Below are 25,503 nucleotides of genomic sequence, written 5' to 3'. Positions count from 1 at the left end.
CCTAGTAGGATTTTGTATCTTTGTCGCACGCTTGACAAGTCAAAGTGTGCAAACCAAATCAAATATTAGCTTGTGAGAAAAAGAAGCCCATTACGATCAATGTATTTGGAGTAAGCAGAGTCACGCCCTGTGGTTAACTACAAAGTATCCAAACAATTTTGAAACAGAAGGAAACAAGATCTGTTCTAAAGCAAAATTCATGGCTTTACAGTCTTTCTGTTTATTTAGTATTTGCATGAGACTGTTGTATCTGAGCGAATTGGAAAATATATTTAGGGTTAGGTAGAACTGCTGTTGTTCCACTCGAAAGACAAAGCCAAAGACAGGACACCTCACTCTTGTCAAATGTTTTTACATCACTTCTAAAATCAACAGAAAGCAAAGCTGAATTATGGTATTTAGTTGCAGCAGGACAGTATGCTTTGTAAATCTTCAGCTCAACGCTTTGATTATCTCATCCACACCTCTCTGGAGTTTAGTTTGGTGTTTTTTTCTTTCTTTTCGTCTGTTTTAATTTGTCCTGTATATTTCATCAGGCATGTTTGGGGACACCTCCTCTCCTCCCTTCTCCACTTGCTGTGAAAATATTTCACCGTGGATGTTTTTGGACAGCCCCCCTCCCCCCTCCTCCTCCAAATGAGGTCTTGCCTGGCTAATAATAAAGTGCTTGAGTTGTCAAGCACTTCGGCAGCACCCTAATCTGTTCTGACAGCTAGTCCTCTACATACGTTCTCAAACGTCCAGTGCTCACACACACATATCCACCAATAACACACACTCTGCAGACTTTTGCTAAAATGTGTACACTCCTTCCACAAGCAGTTTATCAATCACAGGGCTTTTTTGAAGGTTGGGGATAAATGCTGTGGTGCTGGGATGCATGTTGGTGACCAATCTATAGATGGCTGGTTCCCAGTTAAAGACAGTGGCTCCGTTCCAAGTTGGTCTTCAACCCTGTGTACATTTTGTACCCTTACCTTGTTCAAATATGGTAACACTAAGGCTAGTGTGCTTGTTCTTAAAATGTCATTTGACACAAAATATCATTCAGTATCCGTTTACAAAATTTGTGACATTTTTTTTTTGCCATGTGGCCTGTCGGTCCGATTTGTTTCTTCTCAGCAATGTTTTCTTAACTCATCTTTGAAAAAACAAACAAACTGAATTTTAAGACGCGACAAAGGCAATTCCACTGTCATGTTTCTGTAACTTTGAAAGCTAATTATCTAGATTCCACCAGCTCACACCTCATTTATCATATTTTTCATTTATTAGTATATTTTTTTTATTTCTTCCAAAGCAGACAGGGTCATATAACACCTGCAAATAAATCACAGAGCATGAAAGCTACCACTGATTGATCATCTTGAAATTAAACCAGGACATAAATATATGAAGGTCTAATATGAAATGCCACAATAAAATAAGACATTTCTATAGTCGGTTGATGGTCTCTTCAAATTGGTAATATTTATTGTATATAAAAATATATTGTTTACTGCGACTTCTTGGATGTTCCTAAATATTGTTATTTGTTGTAGAACATTGCTTTGTATTTATTTATTAATTTATTTACTTATTTATTTATTTATTCATTTATTTATTTTACTTTTCAAAAATTAAAGCATTAAAATATTTCAATGAGAACAACTGTTTTAGGAACAGTGCCATTATGAAACATGATTTCTGTGAGCAAAGACAACAGTAAACAATGAAACAGATGGTACGAAATGGCATAATTGGCATTCCAGTTTGTAAAATGATATCATTTACACAATAATATTCAAAAAATTAGAATATGCTTACAATGTGACTTGTTTGTCCTACTAAAAGTAGCTGAATATTGAATATTACTGTATACAAATTGCATTTTTAGATAAAATACAAATAAAATCTTGTTCATGTTGGATGATTTATCATGGCTGAACTGAATTTTAAACGGGTTCTGGTTAAAAGGGAAGAGACACAATCCTGACAAATGTTTGTGTGAGTGTGAGAGCTGGAATTACACACAATATTCCAGTTCAACTATAATTTCCACTGATCATCAGCCACTGTTTTAGTACATCAAATTTTGAATAGAGACATTTAAATGTACTCCAGATTCATAAAGTGCAGTTAATTTGCCCTTCAAGTGTGAAAGGTCTCACCTGTGTATAACAGGCAAACATTAATAACTTCCTTCCTTCACTAGACTGTACATGTTGAGAGCCGCCGGATTCACAAGACTGTTGACTTTAACAAGAAACGTCATGATGATTTATTATGACAATATCTTATGTCTTGAGATCTCAGTTCACTCCCACTGCACACCCATGATAAACTACAACATTATCACAACCAAATGAAAGATCTTCCTCGTACTGAAAATACAACATCTTGATGTTACCAATGACATCCTGCACCAAAGCTAATAATAAAATGAAGCCTTTATAAATGAAAAATAGCATTTTAGGACAGGAGTTGACTTTTAGCTTTTATATAAAAAAAAAACAGTGCAGATGCATTTGACTGTTTGCTTTAAATTAGATTTTTTTCCCACACTTCTATGTACTTTTACTATTTGCTGATTTTTTTTTATTTGTGTTTTGCTCTTTCATCAATATTGACAATTGTCAAATTATTCAGTTATTTGGAATAAACTTTAAAGTTGAATCACATATCTTGAAAATACAGTAGACTCACACCCCTGTTTTTTGTGAAAGGAGTCACCTAGTGATTTACCTTATTATTAAGAAGAACATATTTATTTATCTTTTTTTTCCAGAATTTGTTGATGTTGGAATAGTGGTACTGAGAAAAGGAGAATAAACACTCACATTTCAGGAATGTGTGTAATAGTGTACTTCTTGTCTTTGGCTCAGCACCAGCCTTTAGAACTGTCCTGATGGACAAAGTGAAAGAGTGCCATCTTCAGACCAGTGCGGCTTGGAGGTTAGATGGGTGCAAGTGTTTGCTCCCATCCATTCTCCCTGCTGATCTCTTTTTAACACTGGCCACACGCATGTTGGTTCCAGTTAACACGGGTTGAAAGTGTGTTCAGGTGTACATGTGAGACCCTGCGTGGTGTGGGTGTCTAAGTATGTGTGTAGGGGACCGCAGGGGAGGAGGGATGGTCAATTGAGAAGTGCGAAGTTTATGATCTTGCTTGTACTTTCTGCTGCACTTACCGAGATCCTCACACATTGTTTCCATTTATTAAATGCTTCACTGTGTTGTTTTTTTTTTGTACACAACTAGATTTTTAAGTCAGAGCTTCAGTCGAGATCAGACTGGGAAAACAAAACAATTAACATTTCAAATGTTTTTAGGCTCTAAATGCAAGCCGGGGTGAGTCTGTAATGAGTGACAGCAGAAAAAAAAGAGGAGGAGGAGAAGAGAAAAAAGAGAGGGTGGAGGCAGAGGAGGAGGGGAACAAGACGAGCGAAATGTTCCCCATTACTGGAGGTTGGGAAGACAGCAGCTGTGCATGGATTGACCTCAACAGCAGCAGCAGCGGCAGCAGAGAGGACATAGTTATTACGCAGTGTTCCCTTTCTCTCGTCCCACAAAGTGACAAAGAAAAGTCCAAAAGAAAAAAAGGGGAAACATTTTAGACATATGCGACTCCTGGAGTACAAAGTGTGAAGCAGGTAGACGGAGAAGAGAGGCATTTAGGGAGCGTGTGTGTCTCTGCTTGTGGGTGAGAGGGCAGTCTGCGTCTTGAGGGGGAGCTGCCCGATCGTTGCGCTCCGTAATGCATTGTGGAAGAGCGGGACTGCTAGCTGACGTGATTACACTCTGAGGTAAGAACGGATCTCCAAGCCTGAAAGAAAATTTATTTGAAATTCAAAGGAAACAAAGGCTGCTGTGATACGTTCCCTTTTTTAAGTATTACCTAATTAATCAGTAAAATGTTTGATTGATCAAAAGTCCTAAATTTACTGAAATATAAGCTACTTCTAGAGAAAAAAGGGAGAAACTCAAGGTGTCAGAAAAGTTAGTGGAACTTAGCAACAGTTGTGTTTTTTATGCATTTGGTTGACTTACATTGAAATTAACAAGACTGGAAATGGAAGCGTATGCATGTTGCTGTCATTAATATTTTTTCAATTCTTAAATTTTCAAACTTTATTTTAAAATTCAGTATGAAAGTCACATACAAAAAATCTATTTTTAGGATATAATTCCAGATGAATATTATCTGTTAATCTAATTTAATTTGTCTTCCCTGGATAGGCGTGGGGATTCAGACAAAACCTTATTTGTGCATTTTTAATGCCGAATTTCAGCTTCTTGATGGAGATAAGAAAAAGTAACTCCATCAATTATTTTAGATCTTCTGATCATTTCAAAATATCTAAAATGATCTTCTGATTACATCTAATTCATTCATTTCTAAGCCGCCAGCATATTTCAATTGTAATAAGAAAGCCTCTTAGTATTTGCTCAACTGGATCTTTATTGTTCTAATTACCTGTGCTAGATGAATTTATCCATTAGGGAGTCCTTTCGCCGACCGGGTAGTGTTCCAGACCGGTCACCCGGTCAACCAGGTCAAAGGTCATCTTTTTTGGTGGCTCAGGTGACACAAATGGTTTATTCAGACATTGTGGCCACCTAAGAGTGAACTCAGGGGAGCTTTGTGTCTGATGTTAGCAGTAAAATTAGCTGAGCACTAGTTCTCGCAGAGCTAATGATGCTGGATTTATTACCACTTCTAATGTTAAATATTATAGTTTTATTACCTCTTTACTTTATCAACGGGATGGTCTGTTGAAATACCTTCTGTGACTGTTTATGCACAACAGAATCATCTTAATAAAGCTGAAAATAACTTATTACATCTATCATATTTGACTAACCCATAAAACAAATGCGATTTTCTTTTATTTTTATATGAAACAAGTTTGTCTAAGAGTCAAAGATAAAAGACCCTTCACACTGAGCGAGGCGAGAGACTCGGACACAGGGAACGCGTGCGTCCTAAAAGCTTTCTGGGATCAAAGCCTGCGTGTGGTTGTGTTTTCGTAGATCATGTTGAGACAGAAACCAAGCCAAGCTTATGCATTGCTGCATGTGTGTGGGCGTGTGCGCGTGTGTGTGTATGTGTCGGGGGTCCTGCATGTGCGCTACATGTGGATAGCAGTTTCTCACGGCCATCCCAGTTGATGCCGTGACTGACAGCCTTGTTAAATTTCAGTAAAGCATGAAACATGACATGAAAGTGTTGTGTGTGGGTGTGCGTACCTCTGTGAGTGTGTGTGTGTGTAAAGCGATCCATATGAGAAGTCTGGCCGACCTTTGACCTCTGTCTTAAACAGCTAAGTGCTGCTTCTTATTCGCTCTCAGCAGGATCCTCTAATCAGAACCATTGCAGCACAATGGCGTCCTCTCCACACACACATCAACGTCCTAGTTTCCAGTTAACCGGAGTTTAGCGTCTGCCTTGCATCTTTTCTGTGCACTTACCTATGATTGCGATAATTTGGAAACTACCTGGATGTATGCTGCCTAGTTGAATTTTCCTGCGACTGCGTTTTACCCTGTGTGGGACTGTGTGTTTGGCAGCCTGCGCGTGCCCCTACACCTTGACAGTGTGTTGACACAGTGATTATAGGGCAGCTGGTACACATTGGCCCTCGCTCCACCCTGCATTTACTCGTCTAATTAGTTCCTGCTCCAAATCAGAGAGAGGAATTTTAATAGAGAACCACTGGTCTGCTGTCTGTCTCGACATAGCCTCACACAAAGGCGTGGATAAACCGAGCCTGTGTGTAGGAAGTGTATGCTGCGGTGGAGACCGAAGTATGGTTTTCCATAATCTTTTTTTTTTTTTTGCCCGAGAACCCATACACACTGATTGACTTGACCACATGTCACAAGTATACCCCCCAAAGTCAAGGCTGAGTTCAGTTTCTACATGGACATGTTTAACGGTTAGGAGCGACCTCTCCGCTGTGACCTAACATGACCCCGCTGGGACCTTTAAACTCTTACAGGGGGTTGAGTGCAGCGACCGAGCGCAGGATGGAGATAGGGTCACAGGTGAACAAGGGAAAGTTAATATCTGTCACTTAGACTGTAGTTAGCACTTTGAACTTGGTGGCACCTACTGCTACGGACAGCAGGTTGTGATTTATTTTAAAATATGGGATGGTATGAAATTATCAGGATGTGACTGGATTGATAAAAATATCGCAGTGTTTGAATATCTACACGGAAATTTAAAACAGTAATTGTGAAATATTGTCTAAATGCTTTCATTTTTCAAATTACAAATTCTTACTGGGAAAATAATGTAACATTTATTAAGTTATTTTTAACACAAGGTTGCAACCAGATTTCCATAACTATGGAAAAGACAGAACCATTTTTTCTGATTGTCTAATCTTAAATAAGAGTAAATTTTTCTCATTTATAGTCAGATAAAGTAATGTAAATTATTCTTATATGCTAACTGCAAGTACAATGTTAGACAGGGTCTTTATGTTACACCAGGAGCTTAATTTACAACATTTCAGTTAGATGGAGGCAAGCATGTGGAATTAGGGCAGAAACGATGTCTGTGAGCAAGACGACCCACAATCTTGATTTTGTTAACTTTGTCAGGAGGAGTGGACCAGAACGATTGCGAAAAAAGTAATTCAAAGCTATGCAATATGTTTGACAAAAGTCACGCACTCCCTATCAAATCCTAAGAAAATACATAAATGCCTAAATTTCGAGAAAACTAAAGAAAAAAAAAATCAGTATCCTCCTTACTCTGTCTCCTGGCAAATAAAAATAATTTTGGTATTCCTGACTGATCTCAAACTGAGCAGGTTTATTTTGAATGACTATCACAGTGAAAACTATTGGCTATGATCTCTTTTTACTACGTATATAAATGTCTCAGTTTCAGCTCCATTTGCATTATTTGGTTTTGAGTTGAAGACAACAATTTCAACTTAAAAAACAGCTTTTAGTATAGTTTTCAAGTGAACCTTTTCTGTTTCTGCTCCTTAAAAAGTAACATCAGTATAGTTACCTGATATTAGCTGATGAGTCACTCTCCTTCAGTCTTTTCTCTTCAAGCTCAATTTCTTGTAAGCAAGGGAAATGTGTGCCAACAACAGGTGGGGAAGGAGCAGCACTGCACGACTCTAAAGTACAAAAAGCCACTTAGAACAATATTATTCACTTAGGCAGTGTCTCTAGCACGTCATGAGTCCGTAACAAGTTTCAGAGTTTTTGTGTTTTTTTGGTGTTGTTGGGGTTTTTTTTGTGTTTTTTTTTTTTTTACTGTAAATTATTTTTGCACTTTGGTAATGTTACAAACCCAAACTAATTTAAAAATAATAAAATATGCTTTTTAGTTTTACTTTTTTTTTCTTTTCTTTTTTTTTTTAATCACATCGTTTTATAATCCTGGTACAATGTGTTTGACTCATTAACACCATTTTATGGGGCTTGTTTATGGGACACTTAACACTGGTTCTTATGAGTCGCTTGTGTGTAATGCATCACATTTGTGTGTTTGAGGTTGTGTGTTTGCAAAGTAATTTACTGTCTTCTGGTTTCTCCGCAGGTGAAGAAATCACACAGTGAATCTCATGTTCCAGACCCTTCAGACGCCAGGTATGCTCATTTATATGTGTGTGCTGTTTACACCGAGTGTGTGTGTGCGTGCGGGCGTGTGTGTGTGTGTCCTGTTTCTTTGATCATGGTGCAGAGAGGTGAGGTTTCACTGCAGTCGCAAGCAATGGTGAGGTCATCGGTACTTCCCACAGGCTTCAGTTTCTGAAAACCACACACACACTCACATGCAAAAGAAAGATATACTTATTACCCTGAGCTGAAACACAAATGACACATGCCATACATGCATTGAGAGCATGGATCCTTTTTGTGGTGTATCCTGCCAAGGTGTTCAAGATCATGCAGTTTAAAGTTAAAATATAGAGTACCTTTCAAGGGCACACATATATCTTGACCTTTGCTTTTACATCTTCTAACTTTATAACCACAAAATGTATTATGCTTTAATGTGGTAGACAAACAAAAAGTAGTATGTAATCATGGAGTAGAGGAAAATGGATGTATGTTTCAAAATTTTTTTAAGTGATAAAATCTGAAAAAGTTTACATAGTCCAGATCAAACAAATGCAAGTAAAATTATAATTTTTGAAAGCTTTTATAACGCTTTTGTGGTGAGTATACTCTTGCAGTCCCCACACTCAGATATACCAAAGTAAAATCCAGTTTATGTGGGAGACAAGTATAGAAGTTGCTCTGGCTAGATGAGACTGGAAATGTACTAATTGGCCTGAGGGCAGAATATTAACATTACGCATCATCTGCACAGTAAAACCTGGTGGTGGCAGCATCATGCTCTGAGGATGCTGTTCTTCAGGAAGACAGGGAAGCTGGTGAGAATTGATGAAAAGATGGATGGAAAAATATATAGACTAAGTGTCGGGTTCTCCTTCCAGCAGTACACTGATGCTATAGATACAGCCAGAGCTACCGTGGTTTGGATCTGGGCATATTCATCATGAAATAATGGCCCTGTCATAGTCTAGATCTAAATCTAAACAAGAATCAATTGCAAAAGTGCTTCTCACAGACCAAATCTCCATCTGTTTGGACTGAACTATTTAACTAAGAGTGGGCATAAATTTTAGCCTCTAGATGTCAAGAAAAAGCTAGAAACATTCCCCAACTGCAAGCAATGACTCAAATCTTAGTTTTCACATATTTATCTTTCCTTTTTTTTTACATCACAGTTAGTCAGTAATATAAAATTACAATAGAATAAATGAAAATTTGTCATCTTAACATAACTAAATGTTACAGGTCATCAGATATTTTTACAAGGCACTGAAGTCTCTAACTCTACAGCTGATTGGAAACGGAACATTTTTACTGACGTGAGGCCTTTTCCCTTCTAAAATAAAACATTCAACCAAAAGACTGGAATGACTATAATCCTTAGCTGCATCTCTGAATCTGCTGTATGTCTTTGACTCCAGCGACCCATATATTTTACTAGAATTTTGCTCATTTTAGTCAAAGGCCAGACGTAATGTAAAAAACAGAAAAGAGTTTATGAAACACCAATTCCTGCCACTGCCTCTCGAGACGAGCAAAAACAGAGAGGGGGGGAAATGGGCAAGGAGGGGAGAGAGAATTATTTCCTGCTGTTGAAAGACAAAAGTAAGGATGGATGAAGGGTTTTGAACACACAGCGGAAAAGTAATTGTGAAACTCGCTAACTCTGTGCACATAATATAAAAGACATTATTTTAGTCTGAATGTCCAGGTGAACACCGTGTCTTACTTTCTAAAAGACTAATAAAATTAAATTCTGCATTCTTTGTACATTTTACTTTTGGATATCTTCCCCAGGCAGCTACAAAATGTTTATTATTTATCTTGACTTTGGTTTGCAGTCATGTGTAGAGATGTAGAGATATCTGCAGGGATGTTCACTCTGTTCAGCAACATTAGTTTGGTTCTTTTTCCATCTCTGCATTTGTTTGGCCTTTGATGTATTGCACTAAAGGAAGAGTTTGAGAAAACCTTGAGGTTGGTGACTAAGGGCTCTCACACACACACATTTATAAGAGGTACTGTCCACACACGCAATGAGTTAACAAAGAACTGCATCCTCCCCCAATAAACCTCTCCTTCTGCTGCTGTGAGTCTTCAGTGATGACTAGTAATAAACTTGAGTTTTGAGTTGGTTTTTCTCACAATGTGCACGCATTAACAGTAGCAAAACGTGATTTATTTCTTCAATATGTGTTTTGTTCCAACTTTAAAAAGTAATATAGATCTCAATAGACATTGAGGGTCAGTATATTTGAACTCCAGCTGTTATTTTATCTCTTCTCCCTCTGACTGCCCGCACACTCACTCTCACACTCTCAGTTTATCATTACCACCTTGTGCGTTGATCCGTCCCAGTCATGCATGTAGAGCACATTGTAAAAGCTCAAGCATGGCAGGCTGTGGGTTTGTATTCCTGCCCGCAAGTGCATACACCCCTTCACTCAGAAGCGCACACATCCCAGTCCATAAAATAGCCAGCAGGCCCATAGTCAATGTCTAACGCCTCTGAACACATGCTCGGCTAAACTGACCGATACTGAGCAGCATGAGGTTTATGACACTGTGGGAATACTGAATATGATTGAATGTGCTCACTGGGACTCTTACATATTAAATCAAAGAGGTAGGTCCTCCAGCTGTGAGAGTGTTTTTTTGGGTTTTTTTCTGTTGATTTTTTTTTGTGTGTGTCATTCAAGAATTGCGGTTCATCTTATTGCTCCCTGCCCTCCATCCTTGCCTCTGTTAGGTCTATGGAAATGCAGGACCTAGCCAGTCCTCATAACCGCGTGGGAGCCGGAGACTCGACAGGCTCCAAACTGGACAAGAGCAACCTTGGCAGTCCCTCCATCACCACTAATGGAACAGGAGGTGAGCAGGCAGAACACGTTTACCAGCTGTGACTGTGATGGAGAGGTCACTTTAAGTCGTTTAACGGTCTCAAAGTCTCTTTGTCACATTATGACCCCACACTTCAATTTATTCTAGTAGTAAGATGGCAGCACAAAGTAAAGCTAAGTAGTGGAGAGAAAGCTTTTTTTTTTTTACATCTAATATAAAGTTTAATTTTTAAGTCTAAAAGATTTTCTTCCACAATTGCCCTGTTTTTATGTCTATCCAACTCTCCTGCCCCTGCTGAATAAAAACCTCCCCCCAGCATAGTACTGCCTCCACCGTGTTTCAAAATGGGCATTGTCTATTTTAGTGAAGTACAGTATTATTTTTTGCCCTAAATGTCATTTTGTTTGTAGGCCAAGCAGCTCAATTTAGTCTCATCTGACCAAAGCATATTGTTCCCCATTTTTGTTGTGTTCAGTACAATACTTGTGGCAAACTACAAAAGAGGCCTTTTTTAAATTCATGGCTTCAACTTGGTAAACTGTTAAAAATCTCAAGTGGTACTAATATGTTAAGATGGCATTGTTATTTCAATAAAAAAAAATACACGAAATGGTGTGTCAACTCTGACAAAAATGTTTATGCATTGCACTGGAAAACACAGATACACATATTGGGCAGTTCAGTTCCTTTGCGCCATTCTTTGCCAGGAAAAGATTGATATAAACACAACAGCATATCTAAAACCTAGACAAGTGGAAGTATTTTTAATTTCTAAATACTGAATATTATATAATGCGTAAACCTAAAATTCTTCCAACTGACTAGAGCATTATAGTACATTTTATTTGTGTAGAAAAGGAGTTTCTTAATTTCTACATCCACCTAAATGATCAATGAGATAATAAAAATGATAACGTAGCAGTAAACTTTTAACAAGAATGTGATTTTTTTTTCCTGGTTGCCAAAAATGTCTTAATTTTCCTCCTGGATAAATCGTATTTTTGCGCGATATGAAGTTAAGCACCAAGTTACAATGAACACTTCAGCATTCACTGCCTAAAACCTTAAAACTTACTTTATTTTCAGAAGCACAAACCCTGTGAACAGCTACAGACCATCTGATAGAAAACACACATGCAAGCCACACACTGAAACTTGGTTCAAACAAAAGCATTTGAATTCAACATCATGAAACCTGTTGTAAAAAAAAGAAAAGTGCTTAAGATTTTCAACATGAACAGATAAATACAGGATGAGGACATTTATGGAGACAAACATTAGACATGCACATGCAAATGTAGGCGTGCACACACGCACACACTGGCATTAGTGCCACGGAATGTGTGTAAACACACAGTAAAGCTCTCCTGCTTTCCTCGGCTAACCATTTGGCAAACTGCATCTGTGTGTGTGTGTGTGTTGAGTTTAAGTGCAAGCCCCAAATCCTACTGGAAACTATTTCCTCTACAAGAGCATTAAAGCATCACTGCTGTCTTAGATGTCAACGCTAGCTTGCACTTTTCTCTTCTCTTTTCTTTCTCCACCAGCCTTTTTTGCCCCCCTCTTCCACAATTTATATATTTTTTTGCATCCCTTTACGTCACCCTTTACTATCCTATTCTCTCAGTGTGCTTCAAAGGAGTTTGACAATGTAATAACACAGGATTTAAGGGTTTTATTGAAGACAATCCTTTGATCTAACCACAATTTGATAGCAGATGAAAAAGCTTCATCCTGCAGTTTGCTCATCTAGACGTGCTAACAGAGACGCAGCTACATTAATAGCATCGGCCCCGGCAGACTAACACCAAATTCAGACGCCACCAAGTCATTTGTGATGAGCTCACAGTTAATAGTTAAAGCAGACAGAGTCAGGACTACACGCAGACAGCCAAAACAAACTACATAACCAGCATTCCCCTCACCTGACATCAGCCAACACTCAGGCCCACGGGCCATCTCCACAGCAACTCATTTGTCTTCATTACAGCTGGTCCACTGGGCTCTATTGCTCCCTGAGGGGATTAATGAAGCCGGCCGGAATTAAATGGAGTTCTCATATGGTCGCTGATGAGTTTTAATCATGTTCAAAGAAGTGACCAAGAACCGTATGCAATATATAAAGAGGGTCAAGAGGCAGGCTGTTTTAAATTGGTGATCACGTCCTGCAGTTGGTTTCTTTATTGCTTGGAGGAAATCATTTACATAGATGGAAGCAGAGAAAGATGCATCAGACAGCCTTTACTCTCAGTTCACATTGACATTCTTTTTTGAAACAGGTAAAAAATATTAACTATACAATTTGCAGCAACACTTTAAACCACTGAAATGGTTCCATCTTTTATTTATCCACATAATGACTCAGATTTACTTCTAGGCGAATCTATTAAAGTTTTTTTGAGTTGACACTTTTACAATGATGAAATAAAGTCTTTTGCCTCCTCAAAGATTCCTTCTGTTTTTGCTGATTTGCCACACTTAAATAATTTTACCTTTAATATTAGGGTAACATGAGTAAACACAAAGAATGTTTCCCAATGAGTCTTTTACAATGCCAATAAGAATTGTCTTCTTTGCCAAAATTGTGCTTCTTATTGTACTTTTTTGTCGACCTTTGCTTACATTTCTCAAAGTTAGCCTTTGGTTTGAAGGTTGAAACCAAAACTTAAATAGTCAAGCCAAAAAAAAAAAAGTATTCCATATTTTTCTACATGTACTTTAAACCAATGTTTCATAATGATCTGTGTGATGCAGTTGTTAATAATCTACCATGGATCATGCACCTGGTTTTAGTTGCATCATATCCTCTCCATCTTCCCGCCTTGCACTCCTGCAGGTGAAAGCATGACCGTTCTAAACACGGCTGATTGGCTGCTGGGCTGCAGCAGCCCGCCCCCTGCCTCGGGTTCCAAGGACTATGGTACAGAGGAGCATGTGTGTGAAACTCATAGAGCATTACATTAACAGCAAAGAGGGTCAGTCTGTGTAGTAGAGAATGATTTTCTTCCAGGGCCTGGTCTGATTGGCTTTTGTTTGCTGTGCTGTATTGTTTGTGTTTGACATGCCAACACTGAATTTATTACAGCGTGTGTGGTCTTCAAATGTAGTATTGCAGAGGTTCCCACTGGTCAGAGGATCGGTTTTCATGGATCCGAAGGGGAAGTCAGTAGATGTGAAGGGAAATTTGCCAGGCGGTTTTCTGTACATAATTGTGTTTTAAACGTAATTATCGAATTTCATGGTATTTATCATTTTCAGGAACTTAAATGAAAAACAGGAAGGCGGGTACATTAAGGTGCTCAGTTAGGTTGTAGTTATTTAAACTCGATACCCTCAACGGCAAACTTTGATTAGCTTTAAAAAGGGGAACCCCTGCACAGAGCTTTCTGTTGACACACTGGAATTGCAGAATTGCATGGTGATGTATTTGTTTATTTGCGTTTTACCCTGCATGATTTATGGGGTTTTTTTTGTTTTATTTATGTAACATCATAAGCTTAAAACTATAACTCTATTTCTTGTCCTATTCTTTCAAGTGAAAACAGAGCCTTTGAATAGCAGTGATACGGTCACCACGACAGGCGACACAGCACTGGACACATATGCTGGCTCAGGTAAAGCACGTCAAGCATTTCAGCCCGACACAACATGAAACCATTGTCTCCCATCGATATCGTCATCATCCATTTTAGCTCAGTGGCAGCCCTGCTGAAAGCTTTAATCCACTGAACTGCTGTCTGGCCTTGGATTGCATCATGAGAGGCTGGAACAAGGATGAGAGACATTTTCACGTTTGTCTTTTTTTTTTTTTTTTTTTCAGAATCACAAACAGACCTGTGGTTCTTTTACACTGCAAAGCCCACACGCGGATACACAAAGCATTTGCGAGAGCGCTTAAAAGTAGCGGGGTGTTTGTCAGTACTGCGCTCTGACATCTCAATGACCACAAAAAGACATTGTGTTTCACTGTGAGGCCCTCTGCAAGGGTTTTTTTTGTGGACTCTCTCTGCAGTGGAGAACTTGGCTTTTCTCCATTCAAAATGCTTCAGATTGTGTGTTTACTGGAATAGCATTTCAGCTCCAATAAGCCAGAGCCCTTGAGTTATGCTGGTCGTGAAGGATTTTATTATAAGCAAAGCTAAACACCGGTTTCAAACGTTCTTGTTTGGGATTATTTTACTGCTTTCAGTAATCACCAGCAGCGGATACAGCCCTCGTTCGGCCCATCAGTACTCTCCTTCACTCTACCCGTCAAAGTAAGTTTGCTTGCTTTTTCTTTTTCTTTCAAACACATTTTTGATGAGGTAGAGTTGTCTATAAGCTCACCTCTGTTTTCCCAGGCCCTATCCTCACATCCTCTCCACACCACCGGCTCCTGCAATGCCAACATACGCTGGCCAGCCTCAGTTCAGCAGCATGCAGCAGTCAACCGTTTATACAGCCTACTCACAGACAGGACAGGCCTACGGACTCTCCACTTATGGTATGAACAGCAGGCACTAAAATTTACTAAAACTTAGATTAATAAGAGTTATGGGTGTGAAATGGGTTGTAGGCATCTTATAGCCAGAGATTAAGCAGCAACAGGTGAGGGAGGGTTATCTGTAATGCTAGAATTAGGTTAGGCATGGTGGCAGAATGTTGGAGTTGCTCTGTTACGTTAGTTCTCATTTGTTCTTTTTGTAGACTTTTGCTCGTAATTTCATTTTTTTTGGTTGAGGCATTTCATGTTTAAACAATTATTCCTTGTGGTTTTGGAAGCTGTGCAGCTAGGAGGTTTTTTGTTCTTACTTCTTTACTTCTGGATAGTTGTTATGATGCATAACCGTGGCAACAAGGTATTGTTTTCACAAATGAAAGCATGTGATTAGCATCTCAAAAGCTCTAGTAGAACCTGAACTATGACCTCAAATTTGCAGAGAGCAGAGAGAGAGGAAGGAAGTTCAAACCATCGCCACCATTGATGATAATGGGCAAGAATCCTATCGCCATCTCTCTAACCATGCCACCAGACAGACATATAAAAAGTTTTTGCAAAAGCAAATGAGGTGGATTAGCACTGCTTGCCATCATCTGATGATGTCATCCAGAACATTTTCTGTGAAATATTGTTTCTGTTGCCCAGAAATTGGCCTGTTAGCATGTCATGACCGTCACGAGACGGACTACAACAACACTTGTGTGTACTACATACATCAAGAGCATCACCTTCTCCAACAGCTCTTTGGAGATACTTGGATGACATGGGTTAGGACAGAAGTGGAAGGCTTCAGGGCTTTTGAAATCATAACTTTTAAAACCTTGGTATAACTCAACAGTAGAAGCTAGCACATGCTTCATAGGCTTGCCTTTATAAAATAAAATGTGTTGTCCTTGTTTTCTTAAAGTGAATTATATGTCTCTTTTCATTGTTAATTAAAGAGATAGTTGGCTACAAATGTTTAAGTAAAGACATAGGGCTACAGGACAGAAGGGGAAAAAAGTAAGTTATTTCCATTTGAACAACATGGTTTAACTGTGGCTGCATCTGCTGCCATGACAATTAAACATCTTATTTTTAGTTGTTTGATCACTTAACCAGAGCATCACAACAAGCATTGTCCAAATATATTATTGACATAAACAACTCGCACAGCACAGGTATAATTAGCTGATATTTAGTGAGCTCCAAGTTGTTTCTCACTGTATTGAAGCGGCTTAATGCAATAACAATAAGTTTCATTATTTTAAGCAATTGTAAATATAATACATAGTTTCATTAAGCTGGTACAATTTTGTAACATTAATTCCACACGTTGAAACTTTGTCTGTTTGTTAACTTTGATCTTCACTTCCATTTTAAAATGCAACAGCTTACATTTTTTGACAAAGGGAAAAAATTAAAAAACATAATGAATCCTTGTGAAACGGAAGGAAAATAGCATTAAATTAATTTAAAAATTACCTGGTTTTAAAACATAACTTTTTCGGTGTTCGATTGTTTAGGCTATTTAATCAATGGGCAACAAGGCCTTTCATTAATAGTCTAACGATGACAAATTCTGGTTCTAGTTAAAACCGTAGGACACATACATGAGGCATCAAATTCCACCAGGCATTCAACAGTTTTACTGATACTAGCAGAGAGAAAAAAACTAAAGATTTACTGTGAATCTCATTGCAAGAGAGATATTTTGTGAAAGTGATAATGGCATAACCAGTATTTGTTCTCTTCACAGATCTGGGTGTGATGCTTCCTGGGATTAAGACGGAGAGCAGCCTCACCCAGAGTCAGTCTCCCCTCCAGACTGGCCTCAGCTACAGCCCCGGCTTCACCACACCTCAGCCTGGACAGACTGCCTATTCACCCTATCAGATGCCAGGTCAGTTCAGTGAATATACATATTTCTCTTCTCGCGGGTTCTGGGAGTAAGATTACCTCTTCGCAAAGGCTTTCGGTTCCACTTTTTGTGTTCTTGTATTTTGTTTTCAAAGGTTCCAGTTTCACTCCTTCGTCAGGCCTCTACGCCACCAACAACTCTGTATCCAACCCTGCCAACTACACTGCCACACAGCAGGTACTATACAAACATACACACAGTATTTATCAATCTAGTACATCAGCATTTGCTTTCCCGCACTCAATAAGACAAATGGTCCTCCATAACTATACATAATTGTTTGACAGATTTGATGTCCGTAATAAAACTAAAACATTCTGTGTCATTTAAATTGCAAGATATTTGAAAACCGAAGTGATTTGTTCTTTTGCGGCAGAATGAAGAAATAAAACCTTACACCAGTTTTGCAACCTTGGGAAACATTTGAAAGAAGTAGAAAATTAGCCTCAGTTAAAAAATGCTTCGTCCTGCAATATTTATTTATGTCCACATGATAAATGGTATTCTAGTACTAAAATGCTAATAAGATGATTTTTAGTGTCTGTCTTTTGATAGATGTGGTTGTTAATAAAAGACCAAAGTTTGGCCAATATGGGTGGAGTGTGTTTGTATTTCTCACGTTGTGAGGATCGTTTTGATTTAATGCCCACACTCAGGGGATACGGCACCAATTTGAGGATAAGAGCAGTTTAGCATTTAAAAAATGACAAATTGTTTAATATAACCTATTTTGAGGCTATGGTCAAACTGGTTAAAGTTTATGATTAGGTGATCAATTTCAATGTGAGCTAGCAAAATGTTCCCTTGCATATTGGAAACACTTTACTGAATAAAAGAAAAAAAAAAGCACAAGACCAAAAGGAGGGACTGGAGTCTGGCAGAAAACAATTAAGTCCGTCCACATTGTAGAATATGAGAACAGACTTGTGTACAACTCTCTGTTTGACTACACACCATCTGTGCAAGAATGTTTACGTGCATTTATGTGGTATGCTGCAGTTTATAAAGACTTCCAGAGATGGATGTACTGACAGTTTTAGAGAGCTGAGTCATAAAAGTGCCCATCTCCACGTGGTCATTTAAATGGAGAAGCGCAAGGCTTTGATTGTCTCTGGAATATAAAATAAAGACTGGAGGGAATGAAGGAATAGAGAAATGAGAGGGAACACTAGTAAAATCTGCTCTCTGAAGTACGTCTGGGCCGTTTCCTGGAAACTGAAGCATGTTGCTTCTTGTACTCCTTGTCTTTATGTGCTCACAATCAGTGTTATCATCTGCAGGATTATCCCTCGTACACGACGTTTGGCCAAAACCAGTATGCGCAGTATTACTCCCCCTCCACTTACGGGTCGTACATGACCTCCAACAGCGTGGATGGCACCGGCTCTACGGCAGCCTATCAGCTGCAGGATCCCGCTCCTGCCATGACCGGACAGGCTGCTGAGATTCACCCAGGTTTGCAAGATTCCTTAATACATCTGAGTTTCAAAGTGCTTTATAGTTGAGCTAAATCAAAATGTATGAAACAAGAGAGGCAGCAAGACAAGATTTTGATGCATTTTGTGTCTACTTGTTTTGTCTACAACTAACATTTAAATTGATATGATGTTCTGAAATTCTGAAGCGTGCAAAAAATTAGGGAACCAGACACTTCTTCACACCCTTCCAGATCTTTATGTTGATAAGGTTTCAAGTGGATTTTGGAAGCAAAATTTAATAATTAGATCAAGATATGATGTGCAAAAAAAAAAGATATGATGCCTCTGGCAAAATAGTTTAAAGAGGCAGCATCTACAAATGTAGAGTCGTTGAGAGGAACCCCTGAGGTGCCCATCAAAAGATAGGGGCTGCAGAGGAAGAACAATTTAAATCAGTCAAGAGAAAAGTATTTAATAACAACTTTATGTTCAGGTGGTGCCGTGTCAACAAGTTGTTCGAGTCAAAAAGATTATTGTAGTCCATTGCAACAAAAGTTGCAGAAAAACCCAAAAGTTAAATTAACAAAGATCAAACCCATGGTCTAACCACTGGGTCACATTTTTATTCCCAATCAACTAATGCTAAATATTGTACATGTATGCATGTGTGTGCTAAAAATATACCAAACTGTGCCTAAAAACATAACTTTAGATTCAACTGCACGGCTTTCTTCTTTTTTTCCTTGTTTGACTTGGTTTGTCTTGGCCGTAATTCAGAATCACTGATTAGAAAAGCTTATCATTCTTGCTGTCACTGACTTTTTCCCTTTCTTTAGATTTCTCAATTTTTCCTCAATCTCCCTCTACCCAAGCAGCTCCAGTGTGTATCTGTTCTTTTTCTTATTGTTGTTGTCGTCCGTCACATGTAGTGTGTGTCTTTGTTATCCACCCCCACTCCCACACTCTCCCTTTCCACTCAGATTGAGACATAACAATATGAGAGTCGAGGCTTAAGGTCTGGTTCTAGTTACCAGGCAGCAGTAGGAGCATATGGCAGTGGGAGGGCGTGCTCGTGTGGAAGAATGTGTGTGTCTTTGTGTTCATTCTTCTGTATTCCTTTGCCGACACACATGCAGTATCTATGCAAGAACAATCAGATCGCATAAGTTTTGTCTTTCCCATTTTGCTAAATGTTCATGTTCCCGTTATCCCAAAATTTGTCGAAACGACCAATAGTTCTTTTTTGGGTTTCCTGCTTTCTTTTAAGTTGACCTGGCGTTCCAATTACATTGAATTATTAAATTTGACAGGCTGTACAAGTCTGATTTAGAGCAACAGAACACTTGTGAAATCAGCTCTAACCACATTATTACTTTCCAATGCACTGGACATAGTTTGATTGCTTGTATAGTTTTGAGGGAGATTTGGGAGGATTTCCAAATATGAAATGTTTCAAGCACATTTTCTGTGTCTGTACTCACTCTCAGGGGACTTTGATACAGTGCAGAGCCCCTCCACGCCCATCAAAGAGCTGGACGATAGAGCCTGCCGGAGTGGGGGGTCCAAGTCTCGCGGCAGGGGCCGCAAAAACAACCCTTCTCCTCCCCCTGACAGTGACCTGGAGGTAAAGAACTAAAGAACTCGCTCTCACAGAGTACTTGGAGTTCTGAATAAACAGTCTATTCAAATCTCAATGGAAATATGGTATTTCATTTGATTTTTATCCAACCTGCTTACTGTTGACTACAGTACAAAGGAAAGGGACATGGAACAGTTTTTAGTGTCTTGTACAATAAAAGTATACAGGCAAAACTTTTTCTACATTTTTTTTTTTTTTGGTTGTTGTGAAATACTTTATCTCTTTCGTTTGGTTCTGCAGAGAGTGTTTGTGTGGGATCTCGATGAGACGATCATCGTCTTCCATTCTTTGCTCACAGGCTCCTATGCACAGAAATATGGCAAGGTACGTATGACACCGTTTTCATAATCTAATAGAATTACATCACTGTCAGTTTCTGCTGGGAAAATCTTTCCATCCAGACTGAACGATCTCAGTCAGCTTGGGGGAAAATAGATAAAATGTTAAAGACATGCCTATCTGTCGCTGATAGAGCTTCCCTACTTTAGTAGACTCACTATAGACTCCATACACTGGTCCTATTACAAATGCAGTTATGAACTGGTTTGACCAGATCTTGTACAAAGGCGTACTAAAGCCATCTCTTACATTAAATTTTGGATCCTTTTTTCATTGTCTTGTAGACAAAGGAAGGAGGAAGTTGCTCTGGTCAGATGAGATTAGCATTTTACTTTTTGGCATACATGTAAGTTGCTTTGGGTGGTGGGAAGAAAAATGGTGGTGGCAGCATCATGCTGCAGGAACGCTTTTCTTTAACAGACAGAAAATGTGGTCAGAGTTTATAGGAAGACGGATTTTATCACGAGGTTATTTTATGGGAAAAAACTGACGGAGTTAGCAAAAACAGCCACTGTAAATACAGCAAAAAAAAGGTGTTTCTTTAAAAGTATTAACTTAAGAAGGATGAACACATAAGTGCTCTATAGATATTTTTATTTTTTTATTTTTGTAAAATAAAGTCTAACGTTAATTTCACTTCTCATTAATGGGATGCTTTATGTTGGTCCACTTCATAAAATACTAACATAATACAACGACGTTTGAGGTTTTAATTTGATTAAATGTAAAAGGTTCAAGTTGCAAAACATTGTTTATCCACAATAACTGTTATATTATCACCAGACTAATTTTTAACTAATTGGAATTTATAAACACTGCTGCAAACATGAGCTACACATGCTGATTTAAAGCAGCTGGCAATTATTAAAACACAATGTTTACACACACACACATACGCAGTCAAAATCTGTTAAACTGTAATAATAGCTCTATGAAATACTACATTGATTGTGTGTCTGGAGCATATGCTATTGTAGAGGTGAAAGTTTTTATAGAAGAACTGGTAGAAGTGTTTCTATGTCAAGCACTGCTTTTTTGGCAGTGGAAACAGAGCTAACGCTAAGTGAGCACCTGGTCCTGTTTTGCCCTGAGAGCAGTTTGAAGGAAAATTCACCAGCTCTGAGACGAGAGTCCAAGATTACACAAAATGTAGTCAAAAATAACAGAATGAGTCCTCGATGTGCCTTTATTTCTCTCAGTAGATTACTTATGTTACATTAAAAGTTCCAGGAATGTTACGGTCAATTTATGATCACGTACACAGTAAAATTAGTCTTTAAATGAAGCTATTTATAACTGTCAATGCCTTCATTAGTTTAATCACAACCAATGAAAATTATGTGCTAATTTCTTACTTTGAGTAATGCTTATTTCAATTTTCTCTAAACTTATTTGGTGGTCTCACTTTATCACACACCAGCTACACTGTTTATACTCCCCTTTATTTTAACAGCTCCTGGCTCTGATCTTGGATCATGCTTTGTGGCCCAGGTTACATTTATTTACTGGGCGACGTTGTTCCTGTGTGCACAACTACAGCTAGCAGCCAGCCTACAAAGGCTTTTAAAACCTGCTCAGGTCTAATATCCTGATCCTGTTGGCAGTAAAACAAAAACTGGCAGAACACACACACACACACACACACACAGTGTAAGGCCAAACTGGCATGAAACCCCTGGCAGTTTTGTGGGCACAGAAGTACTTTGCATTCATGCAGTATTCCCCCCCTCTCTCATTTAATGTTTGGCAAATTACATTTAATGGGTACGAGAAACATGCTGATGAGTTGTAAATTGGTGAGTGTGGGGGTGAGACATGGAAACACATGTGGACTTAGTGGTTGATCCAGTTTGGTTTCTCCCACACTTATTGTGGAGAAACAATCAGGAAAAATTTTAGCTTGAGGTCTGCAATCTGGTAATGAGATTGACTCAATGTCTTTTGGGGTGTACTGTTAACTCAATGCACTCTCCGTTAGGCATAACAAGTTGTGAGAGGTATCCAACTGTTGTGGGCATGTACAAAATTGCCTCAGTGTGGTGGTTGGTGGTTTATTATTGAAGTGGCAGCACATCCATGACATGGCCTGGTCATTAACAAATATAGAGCAGGATTGGCTAGGCTGGCCTCGTGTTAAGGCTACAACCTTATCACACCCACTTCAGGTGAATTAGGATTACCTTTAAACTTAAGGTTTTCCAAACTAGCCACTGTGATACCTTTAGGATAGTAACATTATGCTGGATTAAATAAAAATAACACTAACAATAATATTAATGTCAGCAATTTTGGGCAATAGCTTTTTATTGTGCTTTTTCCGATCTTCTGTGCATTTAATAAAGTTTACTTTTTATATTAAGCTTAAAAGTAAATAAAGACCCCCAAAGTTATTTAATGTGTAGAAGGATTGGTAGAACATAGGTTTTAGTCTTTTAAGTTAATGTCTGTCTCCAATCATAGCTGAACAATTGGATTTATCCAGATGATGAAAATACATCATGTCTTTGTCAAACTAAATACTTTTTTTATAATGAAATTTGTCCAAAAAGTATTGGGCCCAACAACATCTAAGTGTGAAAAAACAATCATCCCTGTTCATGCAAGCCTACAAAAAGTAAACATAGAAAATAGTTTTCAAGGCTCAACGTTAAGAAAGAGGACACTTGTCTTGCTCAGCTCAAACACATTTTTTCAAGATGGTAGGAATGATGCACTTTATTATTTCAAACTACATAGATTTTGTTTGGAAGAGCTGGAACTTGGAGTTGTGCTATTTTAAAAGCAACATTTTAAAATCAAGTTCAGATACTTGAACTGAACTGATTCAAGAGGAAATGCATGAGCAACTGGTGACCCCCAACCTTTCATTTCTTGAGAGAGTAAACTAAAACTGGGTTGTTTGCTATTGGAAACCTTTATTAGGACTAAACATTTATGATAATTCAATGTTTTGGATTGAGAAATGTGCTTAGCATTTTCTCATCTTCTATTAATTTAAATAACTGGCTCTTGTTTGCATCAATCCCAAAATATCATTTACTCTACTGATTGAGAAACTATAAGACATAAATTCACTCTTATAAACAGGTTTTTGGAACATCAGTCACATTTATATCAAACTCTTTATGTATCAGATGCAGCTTGATGCAACGTACAATTGAACTTAAAAAGTTTTTCTTTTAAGATTATGAGGGAAGGAAACATTTTTAACAAAAAGATGAAACAGTTTGGACTTTAATGGAGAACACAAAGCACATAGTTGGCCATTTCTCCATTTAAATAATTATAATTTTACTGACTCAAAAGTGAGTAAACTCAGTACTCTTGTATATTTCATTATTTTTCTACTTATTCTCAGCCTCACAAACGTTGTCTGTGCAAGTTTCCCTCTTTTTAACTTTCACTTACCCTCCTGTAAGTATCTTTCTATTCTAGTCATCTGATAGTGTCAGCGAATTGTGCAGCAAGCTGTCGACCCGCGCTGACCCATCACAGATGATGGTTTTTGCAGCTGAGCCCCCGGGCTGGCAGGGCAGACTGCGTTCTCCCAAACACACACACACACACGCACACGCAAACCATTCGCATACCAAATAAACTAAAGCATCTGCCTCCGAGGGTACCGACTCTCTGCAGTGCGCACAGGAGGGGACGCACACACTTGATTTTGATCACCCCTTTTTCCCCCCACTGCAAGTTTTAGGAATGTTGATGGGACAGGGCAAGTGCAGCTTGTCTGTCACTGTCTGGTGTGATGAGCAGAATGTACCAACTCCAGCAGTGGGTGGAGGGCAGAGGTGTGAATTGGAAAAGTGTGCTGATTGTAAAATGTTTTTGTTTTGTTTGTTTTTTCGACTGGACTGGAGATGATAAAATTGTTCTTTTTAATATTGTTGTATTTTATGCTTTTTAAGGACCCTCCAATGGCAGTCACACTTGGTTTGCGGATGGAAGAGATGATCTTCAACATGGCTGACACACATTTATTCTTTAATGACCTGGAGGTGAGTGATAACACAAAAACAATTAAACAAAAACATATATTTAAGATGACTGGCCTATGAATTTAGCACAAGGGCATACGTCAGACAATTTATGTATTAATATACTACTACTGCCCTCTTGTGGTTAAAAAAAACCCACTAACTTTATTTCATTGCTAACTATACTGTATGTGCAGGGCTCTCCAGAAAAACCAATAACTTTAGACACATTTTAATGTACTTTACTGGGATTTTAGGCTAAAACAAAACATAATTTAGAGATGAACTGAGAAGGAATGAAAAAGAAGTTTGCATTTATTTATTTATTTTCATTGTTTTAAATTTACAAATAAATATCTGAAAGGTAGGGTCGGTGTGACTGAAAATTTGGAGGATTTTTTATTTTGTTTTGCAAAGTAACTGAAGCTCAGTCGGATTGCATAAGCATAATCTGTGAACAGCAATTTTCAAGTCTTGTCACATATTCACAGTTGAAATTTGAACAGAACTTTGATTGGGCTATTTTGACACAAACAATATGGAGACCATTATGTTTTGATTTAGACCATGCTACTCTAACTCCGGCTGTGTGCTTTACAAATTCCTGTTGAAATTCCTGTTGGTTCAAGCTGCACTTGTCTGAACTTTGACCTTTAGCAAGTTATCTTCTGGTATTGTTTTGAATTTATCCCCATCCATCAATTCTGACGGATGGGGATCAAATGTGGCATAACATTTTGAAAGTCACTGTCCTATGTAGTGTAATTGTGTCATTTATGTGTTTGTTTGTGAATGCAGGAATGTGATCAGGTACATATTGATGATGTGTCATCAGATGACAATGGCCAAGACTTAAGGTGATTATGTAATATTTAACTGTCCTGCAAAAAAAAAAAACCCATTGCCCTGGGTGAAACTCTGTCTTTTATTAGCTCACTGGTTCCTAAAAGTCGTTTTAAATTGCTTCATGCACATCACTTTTCATGACTAATAATTAAGCATTTTTTTCTAACAGAGCAGACTTTTTAAATAAAACATATCATTATTATTGACAGTACTTACAGTTTTGCAACTGATGGCTTCCATGCAGCTGCAACCAGCGCCAACCTGTGCCTGGCTACGGGGGTCCGCGGTGGGGTCGACTGGATGAGGAAGCTGGCCTTCCGCTACCGACGGGTCAAAGAGTTGTATAGCACATACAAAAACAATGTAGGGGGTAAGCCAATTAACATGGAATCTCTTGGTGACTAGTTGAAAGGAGACATTGTTCATGAAGGGTATTTTTTTTTCTTTCTTCTTCTCACACACTCATCACTGGCATAAATCTAATG

The 25,503-nt window shown here is 38.4% G+C and overlaps 1 protein-coding gene across 6 annotated transcripts in view; it reads left to right on the top strand.

Moving 5' to 3' along the window:
- eya4 (EYA transcriptional coactivator and phosphatase 4) overlaps positions 1-25,503 on the top strand; it is a 49,676-nt gene that overhangs the window by 19,140 nt on the left and 5,033 nt on the right. For 3 of the 6 annotated variants that reach the window (XR_002754040.1, XM_005800232.2, XM_023348034.1), the window contains exons 3-16: positions 7,550-7,599; positions 10,322-10,443; positions 13,250-13,333; positions 13,950-14,027; positions 14,603-14,669; positions 14,754-14,896; positions 16,632-16,775; positions 16,888-16,970; positions 18,074-18,248; positions 19,699-19,835; positions 20,091-20,174; positions 24,104-24,193; positions 24,971-25,029; positions 25,228-25,388. Coding sequence is in view for 4 of the 6 variants with exons in the window: in XM_005800232.2 (XP_005800289.2) it covers positions 7,550-7,599; positions 10,322-10,443; positions 13,250-13,333; positions 13,950-14,027; positions 14,603-14,669; positions 14,754-14,896; positions 16,632-16,775; positions 16,888-16,970; positions 18,074-18,248; positions 19,699-19,835; positions 20,091-20,174; positions 24,104-24,193; positions 24,971-25,029; positions 25,228-25,388 (1,477 nt within the window). In the remaining 2 variants the exon portion in view is untranslated. Of the gene's footprint in view, positions 1-3,434; positions 3,786-7,549; positions 7,600-10,321; positions 10,444-13,249; positions 13,334-13,949; positions 14,028-14,602; positions 14,670-14,753; positions 14,897-16,631; positions 16,776-16,887; positions 16,971-18,073; positions 18,249-19,698; positions 19,836-20,090; positions 20,175-24,103; positions 24,194-24,970; positions 25,030-25,227; positions 25,389-25,503 lie in introns of those variants that run through there. The other 3 variants (XM_014469197.2, XR_002754041.1, XM_023348035.1) reach the window with 3 other exon arrangements.

The sequence above is a fragment of the Xiphophorus maculatus genome, chromosome 15 (assembly GCF_002775205.1).
Source record: "Xiphophorus maculatus strain JP 163 A chromosome 15, X_maculatus-5.0-male, whole genome shotgun sequence".
NCBI lineage: Eukaryota > Metazoa > Chordata > Actinopteri > Cyprinodontiformes > Poeciliidae > Xiphophorus > Xiphophorus maculatus.
Note: the sequence above shows the minus strand (reverse complement) of the source record. Positions and strands in the feature narration are given on the sequence as shown.